Source organism: Vicia villosa, linkage group LG2 (genome assembly GCF_029867415.1).
Source record: "Vicia villosa cultivar HV-30 ecotype Madison, WI linkage group LG2, Vvil1.0, whole genome shotgun sequence".
Taxonomy (NCBI): Eukaryota; Viridiplantae; Streptophyta; class Magnoliopsida; order Fabales; family Fabaceae; genus Vicia; species Vicia villosa.
In genome coordinates this window covers 16,341,025-16,352,016 of record NC_081181.1, presented here as the reverse complement: position 1 = coordinate 16,352,016, position 10,992 = coordinate 16,341,025, and the positions used below count along the sequence as shown (strand labels likewise).

Sequence of the window (10,992 nt, the reverse complement as noted above, 5' to 3'; positions counted from 1 at the left end):
GGCTTGTGCAGCTAATCCAAATGGATTGATTTTTGAACCCGGAAAAAACTCGAATTAGACATTTATGTACCTTCCGGTGCTAAGTTAAACTGTTAAAAAATTATCGAAAAACATTTCCTATCGCTGAAAGTGTAATATTTTTATGTTTCTGAAGGTTTGTATATTATTGTAAAATGACAAGTGGAAAAGCAAATTTGCCGTTTAAGCAAATCCAGTTATCAAAGTCAACAATCTTCTTGTGTCAGGCCAGGAGACCATGTGATAGGTTTCTTCATTTTTACTTTCTTGTCTCTCTTTGAGTGTATTTAAAACTAACTACACAAAACCATGTTACCATAGTCTCATTCTAATCTTATATTCCATGGCAAAGGATCGAAGTTCTGTATTTAGCTTTCAAAAATTTTGCTACATTGTCATCATTTCTTCTATTTGCTCTATCATCTTATTCCTCTCTTGGAGTCATTGTTGCAGCCAATGCTATCCCTCTTTTGCTTATCAAACAACACTACAAAATCAAACTCAATCAATCAATCTCCTGTCATATCCTTTAGCATGGAACAATCTAATCTTTCCATCAAACCCACCTCCAAAATTCCTCAAGATTGCACTTTTTGTCAAGAAATGGCCACAAAAATCTCATGCAGGTGGACTTGAACGCCATGCTTTAACACTTCACCTTGCCCTAGCCAAAAGAGGCCATGAACTTCACATATTCACCACTTCACCAAACCCCTCTTTTGCTAATCATTCAATCAGCAACTTACATTTCCACTTCTCAAAGCCAACACCTGCCGGTTACCTTGACCAAGCCACAGTTTGGGAGCAATTTCAACTCCAAAATTCAACCACTAAACCATTTGACATTGTTCACACTGAAAGTGTTGGCCTTAGGTACACACGATCTCGATATGTCACAAATCTAGCAGTCACATGGCACGGAATCGCATACGAGACTATTCATTCCGACATCATTCAGGAACTTCTAAGACCCCCCGACGAGCCACAAACAAATGCAATGAAAGAAAGAATAGTAAAAGTCGTCGAAGAGATCAAATTCTTCACAAACTACGCTCATCATGTCGCAACAAGTGATCACGCCGGTGATATCCTAAAAAGAGTCTACATGATTCCAAAAGAAAGGGTTCACATTATTCTCAATGGTGTTGACCAACAAGTTTTCAAGCCAGATATTTCCAAAGGAGAAGAATTCAAACAAAGGCACGGAGTTCCAAATTCGAAGTCATTGGTGATAGGACTAGCAGGAAGGTTGGTAAAAGACAAAGGACACCCTTTAATGTTTGAAGCCTTAAAGCAAATAATTGAAGAAAACAACACATTTTTAGAGAGTAGCATAATTCTTGTGGCTGGAGATGGACCTTGGGCTGCAAGGTATAGAGAACTTGGGTCAAATGTATTAGTTTTAGGACCCCTTGAACAAAGTGAACTTGCTTCTTTCTATAATGCTATTGATATTTTTGTGAACCCTACTTTAAGAGCACAAGGTTTGGATCACACTCTACTAGAAGCAATGTTGAGTGGTAAGCCAGTAATGGCAACAAAACTTGCAAGCATTGTAGGGTCTGTGATTGTTGGCAATGAAATGGGCTATACATTTTCACCAACAGTGATTGCTCTTAAGAAAGCCTTGTATGAGTCATGGGTTAGTGGAAGAGGAATTCTTATCAAGAAAGGTCAAGTTGCTAGGGAAAGAGGTTTGCAATTGTTCACTGCTACCAAGATGGTGGCTGCTTATGAGAGACTTTTTCTTTGTATTTCTAGTTCAAAGCATGATGATAACTTTTGTGAATACCATCCATTGGGTAATTAAACAAGTTAGTCACTTTTTGCTACGTGGTTGATTACATTATATGATAGAGAGTTAATATTATTAGTTGAATTTAATTGGATTTTCTCTAATATTATTTAGTTGGACTTTGAATGTTTAGATCTATTTGATTATCCATTTAAAATATTATATAATGTAGTGTCTTTGACATATTTTAGGATATCAATGAAAAGAAATGAAGTTTAATTTTTATAGCTTAGTCTTATCTTTCTCTCTTAGTTTTATAGCTTTTCATAGTTTTATTAGGTTTAGGATTCTAGCATCCTAACATTGGTGTTTTCATCTTTTGCACTCAATCCTTCCATGGCATATTCTTACAACAATCATCCATTTTCTCCTACATTCACTCACTCACATTGTTCCACTAAAACAATCATTTCTGCTCCACCATCCATAAACCCATATCCTGCATATTATTATGCATCCTCAAATCCTCCATTTTCAACCTTCACTCTATACTACATCCCATACCAACAACAACACATAGTTTCTGCTCCACCTCAACAATCATCCTCCACCTTCTATGAATATTCAAACTACCCTAACTATCAACCTCAACCTCAAGATTTCTTTTCGCAACCAGAAATTGCTCATGAGTTAGAAACTAAGGCTATGTTTGGATATCACGAAATGAACAGAGCGGAGTGGGGTGGAGCGGAAAGGAACAGAGCGGAATGAAGATACCATTCCATTGTTTGAAAATTTTAGGACAGAATAAGGCAAATTGTTCATTCCGCCCAAATCGGAGAGGAAGGAATATGGTGGTGAGTGGTGGAATGAAATGGAATCCATATCACTTCTTTCCGCTCCGTTCCATCCGTTGTTAAATTATCCAAACAATGGAATATCATTTATTTCATTTCATTCCGCTCCGCTTCATCTGATTCCATCAATCCAAACAAAGCCTAAGGAAATACTTAACTGAAACTCGGAAAATCGAAAACAAATATAAAGAAGAGTTGAAGGTACAGATTCAAAATCTTTCAGATTCATTCAGTCATAATTTTTTTTGAAAGAAGAATATGTTGTTCAGAGAACTATAGAGAAACAGACAAAAGTAACAGAAGGAAACCATTTTTTTCTAATCTGAAGTTATCTCCGGCGACAACTCTGACTCCGGTAACATTTTCGATGACATCTATAACGTTACCGAAACCACCTGATCCGCGACCATTGGATCAAACAAATGCATGGTTGAAATCCAAAGAATAAAATATATATCTCTGCGACATTTCTGACTCCGAAAATAATTCCGGCGTCACTTTGGTGTCACTTTCGGTGACAACTTAGGCATCAATACAAAATGCGCATAAGCGGTCATCTTTTCCGTTTTATGTCCAGCCAGCGTTCACAAAACCATTTTCGTGGTCTGCAAAGTAATTGAAATTAAGTTGCGTTTATCAATGCAGACTGTAGTGGAATTTGATGCTTTGAGACATATTTTGGCCGAGGTGTTTTGCAAAGTAACAACAATGATATTTTTTTAGAAGTTAGGTAAAATTGGTGGTTTTTCCAATTAAATTGTGCTATAAACAAATATTAATCGATAATGCGAAATCAACACACGTCGGAAGATATAATGAAATTGGCTTGTAAAGAGGTGTGGTGAATAAATATCCCATCCAAAATCCAGAGTTTTGGATGGTAATTTATTCTCGAAAGGCAATGAAATCATGTTATAACTAAATATTAATCAAATTGCCTTGCAAAGAGGTGTGGCAAGTAAATATCTCATCCAAAATTCAGATTTTCGGATCACGATTTATTCCCGAAAGGCTTCCAATACACGATGCTTTTGAGAAAATAGGGGTTATCCATGGAACTCAAAATACTATTTATGTTCTATGTTGTCAACGAATTGAAACTCATTCACATATAGGATTTTTTTTATGGCTTTGCAAAATCGGTACGAAGGAAGATATTTAAGTAATTGGAAACTTTGATACTGGAAGATTTGGTTGGAATTAATCACCTATTTAGTTTTTTTGAATCTCTAAAAGGTAGACGATTGAAGAAATTTAATGGTATGTTTTGGTTTGACACATTATGGAGCATATGATTGATGAGGAATGAAATTAGTTTTTTAAGGTGTTAAAGGTGATGTGTTTCGAGCGGTAAATAGTATAAAAACAATTACGTGGACGTGATATAATTGTCGTAATAATTCTAGGATGGAAGCTACCATTTCCACATGACATGCTAACTATATTTGTTTATTTTATTTTTTACGTTTGCATGTATGGTATGGAAAAAAACCTAGTTGTAAAAATATAATAAATGACAATGTTCGTAAAAATGTGCTGAAAATTTAAAAGGTGTAAGTTTAGTGTATTCGAGATGAGCTTATTAAGCCTTTCTAGCTTTGAAGTAAACTCAAAATACTATTTATGTTCTATGTTGTCAAAGAATTGAAACTCATTCACATATATGATTTTTTATGACTTTGCAAAATCGGTACGGTGGAAGATATTTGAGTAATTGGAAACTTTGATATTGGAAGATTTGGTTGGAATTAATCACCTCTTTAGTATATATGAATCTCTAAAAGGTAGACCGATTGAAGAAATTTAATGGTATATTTTGGTTTGACACGTTATAGAACATTTGGTTGACGACGAATGAAATCATTTTTTAACATGTTAAGGGTGATTTGTCTCGAGCGATAAATAGTATAAAAGCAATTACGTGGACATGATATAGTTGCCGTAATAATGCTAGGATGGAAACTACCATTTTCACGTAGCATACTAACTATCTTTGTTTGATTTTTTTTATGTTCGGAAAGAACCCTAGTTGTAAAAATATAATAAACTCATAAAAATGTGCTGAAAAATTTGAAAGTATATGGCGCGTCTATTAAGCCTTTCTTGCTTTGAAGTAAACTTCTTCCTTGAATATGTGTCGTCTTAAAAATCAAACCCTAATCTTACTATTCCATTTCGTGTATTTTACGTGAGCACGTTGAAACCTAATCTTACTATTCCATTTCGTGTATTTTACGTGAGCACGTTGAACTAGCATGCATAGACCTTAGCCACGAGTTCTTCAACTTATACACTAATAACATAAAAACACTTTGACCATTACAGTGTTTGTTAAAATAAATTTACAAACAATTTCTACTTCGATGTAGGTTGAATATCCCTTATACTCTTGTTAATAAATTTTGAATAGCTTAAATTTATTGCTTGTAAAAAAAAAGAAGAAAGAGTGTCTTATCACACTTGTTTCTAAAATACATAAATGAAAATGTTAACTCACTCAATATTTTGTCGATTTGCCTTCTCAAAATCTAACCCCAAATGTTTTTTCTCATAACCAAAAAAAAATCTATAAAAGAATCCGCACACTCCGTCACTCTCACACTCTTTCTTCAACCTATCTCACCAACCACTCAGAAATGGAGACCGATAACAAAACCCGAGAAGAACCCATTTCCTACCACTCTTCTCTCCGTTCAGGTGCCACTTTGCTCTCCCGCCGAATGTTCCCAACTTGCCGCACCTTCATCCAACGCCAACCAAGATCTGATCCAGAAATCGCAACTCAACTCGACCGAATGCTCGCAATAATCGACGTCATGGAGGCCGCGTCACTCCGAGTGGGTCCCAACAACAACCTTCCCGATCACTATGCTATACTCCAACTCAAACCCTCCGACGACACCACTAACCGCGATTTCATGCGGCAGCGTTACAAGATTCTTGTTCGAAAGCTTGACCCGAACAAGAACAAGTTTCCTTTAGCGGAAGAAGCTTTAATGCGAGTCCGTGAATCATGGCAGATTCTCTCTGATCCGGTTCAGTTAGACCGATACGAAAAGGAGATTAAAGAGGTGGCTTCGTTTTGGACTATGTGTCCTTATTGCTGGTATTTGCATGAGTATGAGAAGAAATATGAAGATTGTACACTTCGGTGTGGGAACTGTCGGAGAACCTTTCATGGAACTCCGGTGAAGCCGCCGGAGGCAGAGTCTATGGTGGAAGGGAAAGAACAGTACTATTGCTATCATATGAGTTTGCCCTTGAGGTATCCTGTGGATGAGAATTGTAGATTTGAAATTGGGGGAAGTGGGGGTAAGAAGATGAGGATAAAAACTGTGGCTAATAGGTCTAAAGTGAAAGGGTTTGTTGTTCCTGATAGTGAATCTGAATCGGATCCTGAAATGGAAGTGGAGCTGTGAAAATGAAAACCCTAATTTGGAGTTGGTGAAGTTGTTTATTACTACTGGGATGTGTTTTTATGTTTTAGAAAAAAGAGGCTATGTTTTGCTTGTGTGATAGAGATTTTAGCAAAAGCAATGCCTTTCTAACTTGTTGTAATGTTGTACAGATTCTGTAGGACTATAGTTGAGTGGATAATTTATGTTTCAGTTATGAGTAAATCTTCTCTTTGTCAATTTGGTTCTTTCCTTCTGTTTTCTGTTTGTTTGTCTGTGAATATTGTTCTTGTTGGGTGTGGCTATGATGATTTGGTCTGCTGTATGTTCCCTTTATTGTGGGAGCCAAATTTTATTTTTGTCTTGATTGTGTTATTCATTTACATAAGGTATCACTTATGCCCTCATTTCATATTTTATATAAAGATAACATACAAGTTACTAGCAGCTGCCATGAGAGTTACACCAGGTAAATGTTCCAAAACTGCAATACAATGATATTTCATTGTATTTGTATAGATGAAGATTTGTAAATGTTACTACAGAATTTACATAATTGTATAACAAAATTGCTAAACTACAATAATTCTTAAAGCCTTTTTAAATAAGGTTTCATATCAGCAAACTAGTCCTAATAGGGTAGGGGTACATAAGGCAAAACTTTAATATGTACTGAGCATGTGTGTGCCCCATTCATCTTCATATCTTCAAATGAAGTTGCATCCATCACCATGCATGAGTAAATATTACATGAAAATTTTGATTCAAATCTAGTAGTGTTCATTTTCAATGCTTATAAAACTTCAAGTCTCGGCTACAATTGGCTTTCAGTGTTTCCTCCAGTTTCTCAGCTTGGTCAAACTCAACTTTAAAAGTAACCATTGATATGTCATCTTTACCTGTATCATAATCCTGTTTCATGTCTTCGACATTGAAAGACTGCAGCTGAAAATGACATTAACAATGAGCATAAGATAAGATGCATATACATTTTACAGAAACATATAACTTAACTATAAGAGGCATGGGTAAAAGAAATCAAGATTTGCTGTTCAAAACGGGTGTAGAATACCTTAATTACAAAGGTCAAATATTAAATATGATATATCCAAACACATTTTTGAGAAAATCTTACACTTCTTCTTATCAGACTCATTTATTATCCTACCATATTCATAATCACGGAGTCATCAATATAAATATGCAAGAACAAACCTGATGGTAGAGCACTCCAAGTAAGTCAAATGGGACTTCTACACCCATTGGCACCTGCATATTTCATAATTTTGTTCATAAATTCACACATCATGAGTATAACTAGTTTGAAAAACCATCAAGAAAGTGCAATTCTAGGTATAGATAAAACCAAAGATGCGGTACAGGCTAAGAGATGAATCACCTTTGTTTTGACAAGGCAAGTCGGAGCATTCTTCAGACATTCTGATGCAACTCCTCCATAAGCCCTGACCAATCCCCCGGCGCCTAGTTTGATACCACCAAAATGCCTGAAATTCAATGTAAATCACAATACAAATCATGTTCCAAATCCAATATCAAAGGATGAATTGCTTAACTTAACCCTTAAAATGTACAACAATCCACAGGCATACATTCTGCAGTTACTTTGTCAAGGAATAAAAATAAATTGAGTTGATATTGAACTCATACAAACCAACAGAATTCGGTATCTCAAATTGATGACATTAATATAAATAAATGAAATCATTGAAATGTTAAAGTAACGTTGTTAAAGTATTAACCTGATCACAACCACCATTACTCTATCTATTCCTGAAGTAGAAATAGCAGAATATATTGGTTTCCCAGCCGTACCTGAAGGTTCGCCATCATCATTGGATCGATATTGATCCCCCACCTGTTGAACAAAAGATAAGATAAGCAGTCTGCAGTAGTAGCAACTCATTAGTAACATTATACACTATTATATTTTTCTAGCTTCAATTGTACTATGTTTCTATGGAAAAACTTGCATCAAAATGTTCTATCCAGGACCATGTTTCTATCCATGGCATACTATATGAACTTTTTTTTCCCAATAAACATCATATCAAAATAACATTTAGCTTAACATCATTAGTACATTCTCCCCACACCCCCTATGAGGGGTTTGAGAGGATACTTAATCATGTGCTAAAACTAAATGTAAGAAAAAGTAAACCAAATTCAAAAGAAAATGGAGCTCTACTTTGACCTGTAGAGCACCACACCAAAGAAAACACCCACTGCATAACAAATTACTGCGAGCAACATTAATTTGCACACCCCTTCATTCAACAAAAAACTAAATATAACACCAACTATTAAGCCAAAAAACCACCCAAGTGTTTCATGCCCATAGGATATCACCAAGCATTACACTCTTCTTTAGCAAACCATCGCTCATGAAGAAGTACATAGAGGGCACATATGCCGTTCCTTAACACTCTGGTTATGGCCATAGCAGATTCTCATTCTCCACCATATTAACACCAAGACAATAAAGGCAGCAGCATCACAAGGACATTACCACCACATAACTGTAGAATCTTACTCCATAAAGCATTATTTATGATACGGCAGCACTGTTAACGCACTTATGCAGTCTAATTCATAGCATATTAACAGCACTAAAGTATGGTAAATAATAGGCCTGAGGTTCAAAAATTAGAAGCTAAAAAAATCTGAACCATGATCCATTTCAGAGACCATCAAATGCTATTCTAATTGCATAAAACCAATAAACTCAAAAAACCAAATCAATTCAAGACCAAATACTTAGATACACCTCAACCTACACTCCAATAAATTCATCCACCACCGATGACTATCCTAATGCAGCACTACACATCATTTTATGCCATAAATACACACCACTACTAATATGAACTGTCAAATTTATTATCTGCATAATTTCATATCAGTGCCAAATTACCCCCTTTCCCTTCCTTTTCCAAAGCCTCCGCAATACTGTTGGCCTCTCAACTAACATGTACAAAAGATGACCAGTGCCAGCGCCCGTAACAGATTCTTCAGTTTGTTGCTATAAAATCCCAGCTTCCATGGACAGGAATCCAATTTACTCCCCCATACTAGAGCATTTCTTGAATCAGATATTCAGATTCAACTATTATGTCTGCACGGAACTCACTCAGCCTTATCATCATCGCCACATTACTTGGGATTCAAACATGTTAGATAATTTTTTCCTCATTAATTTCACATTCAATTTAGTCACGAATCACGATGCATTGATACGGGGTCCATGTAGAACACCATTTCTCGGCCTCTAACAACATAAATTTTCTTTTTTTGTGGTTCTAAAGAGCCTAGTGGCGAATTCACACACATTAAGTATTGAGAAATAGGAAATTGTGAGTTTAAAGAGTTGTTTGCTATCTTATGAACTATTTGTTATATTGAAGTGTTATAATCTCAGTTTTTTTCTGTACCAGGGTTCGAACAACTCTGATGATGACGTCCAATCTAGCAATATAGACTTTTTGCCCATTGAACTAGGATTTACAGACTAATTTTAATTTATATTTGCTATCTTATGAACTATTTTGATAATTCACAATTTCGTAGAATAATTTACATATTCATCAATAATTAAAAAAAACATTTATAATACCTTATAAGCCCAGCAATTATGAGTAGCCTTTGGATCCCGCACCTGAAAATAACCAATTGAAAAAAATTATCAATTTATTCACTAAAGTTACAAATTTCAAATTAAATTGAGGAAATGATTGAGCGTAAATGGAACTAACTAACCTGAGAAAGGAAAGACATAGCGGCTTTATCGTCGGAGACGGAGCCAGCAATGGCGATGAATTTGCTTTTCTTTATGTCTTTCTGGAAAGTGACTCTCTCTTTGATTGTTGTGAATTCGCCCGAATTGCTACTGCTGCTGCTGCTGGCCATTGTGGTTGTTTTGAGTTTGGCGATGGCGAAGAGTGAAGCGTAGATGCGGCGGTGGTGATGGTGGTAGCTGGGTATCGTTGCTGCTGCCACATGCATCTCTCAACATTCTCTTCTTCCCAAATAATAATATTAGTTAATGTATTAATTTAAGGTATATGTTTTAGGAAATTTCTTTATCCACCCCATGTCTTCTTATCACTTCTGGCGAAAAATCCAAAATACCCCTAACTTCGTAAATGCATTTTTGAAATACAAAAAAATACTGTTTTTGGAGATGCATCTTCGAAAACGCTTTTTTTTTCTTTCAAAATTTGTCTTATTTCGGAAATACATTTTTTAAAACAGCATTTCGGAAGTGCATTTATGAAATACTGCGCGTTTTGCATATTAAACAAAACAGTCTCTCCCCCAATTCATTTTTACCCTAAATCACCATCAATATTTCCTCTCTAAAGATTTTTTACAAAACCAAGTTTCAAGTCTACATCAAAGGCTGATTCTACTTGCTCTACTACATTCAAAAGCTACTCAATCACTTCAATTGGTAAGTTTATAAATCTTTAGATCCATGATTCAAATGCATTTTAGGGTTGTTAGAAATTGCAAAAATGATATAGGGGTAGGTTGGTAGTAGTATTTAGGTTGTTTAGAAGCATTATAACATGTTAGAAGTTTGCATTTGGGGTTCTGCCATGGAAGTTGCAAAATTTGGCTTCGCAGGGGTGTTTCGGAAGTTCATTTCCGAAAACACCTCCCTCACCAGTTTCGGAAATGAACTTCCGAAGTGTGTCCAGAATTGTTTTTTTTCAATTGTTTCGCATTTTTATTGATTTCAATTGTTTTCAGGAATATGGCAGGCAACCTAGCACGCATCAGACAGGGGAGAGAGACCCAGGCAACGTCGGCTAGACGCGAGCGGGCGGCGCAGCTGGCGTCGACGTAGGGACGGGGTCGTGTGTGAGTACCCGTGTAGATGGACAAGGGTACTTCCTCATCTGGATCGAGGAGTCGTCTGGCTCGGGTCTATTCTTCCCGCCAGCAGGAGGTACGAGAGGAGGAGGAG

At 36.1% G+C, this 10,992-nt stretch overlaps 3 protein-coding genes across 3 annotated transcripts; 2 read left to right on the top strand and 1 right to left on the bottom strand.

The window, feature by feature from the left end:
* Nucleotides 1-112: 112 nt before the first annotated feature.
* On the top strand, nt 113-1,873 carry LOC131649376 (uncharacterized). Its single transcript, XM_058919140.1, has one exon. The coding sequence runs from the start codon at nt 362-364 to the stop codon at nt 1,826-1,828; it is 1,467 nt and encodes a 488-aa protein (XP_058775123.1). The 5' UTR covers nt 113-361; the 3' UTR covers nt 1,829-1,873.
* Nucleotides 1,874-5,133: 3,260 nt separating this feature from the next.
* Nucleotides 5,134-6,247, top strand: LOC131649373 (uncharacterized). Its single transcript, XM_058919136.1, has one exon. The coding sequence runs from the start codon at nt 5,247-5,249 to the stop codon at nt 6,027-6,029; it is 783 nt and encodes a 260-aa protein (XP_058775119.1). The 5' UTR covers nt 5,134-5,246; the 3' UTR covers nt 6,030-6,247.
* Nucleotides 6,248-6,479: 232 nt separating this feature from the next.
* On the bottom strand, nt 6,480-10,047 carry LOC131649374 (uncharacterized). Its single transcript, XM_058919137.1, has 6 exons — nt 9,780-10,047; nt 9,637-9,678; nt 7,766-7,881; nt 7,405-7,510; nt 7,221-7,274; nt 6,480-6,950 (listed from the first exon to the last, which is right to left on the bottom strand). Exons 1-6 carry the CDS (start codon nt 10,023-10,025, stop codon nt 6,792-6,794), a joined length of 723 nt encoding a protein of 240 aa, XP_058775120.1. The 5' UTR covers nt 10,026-10,047; the 3' UTR covers nt 6,480-6,791.
* Between the last annotated feature and the right edge of the window lie 945 nt (nt 10,048-10,992).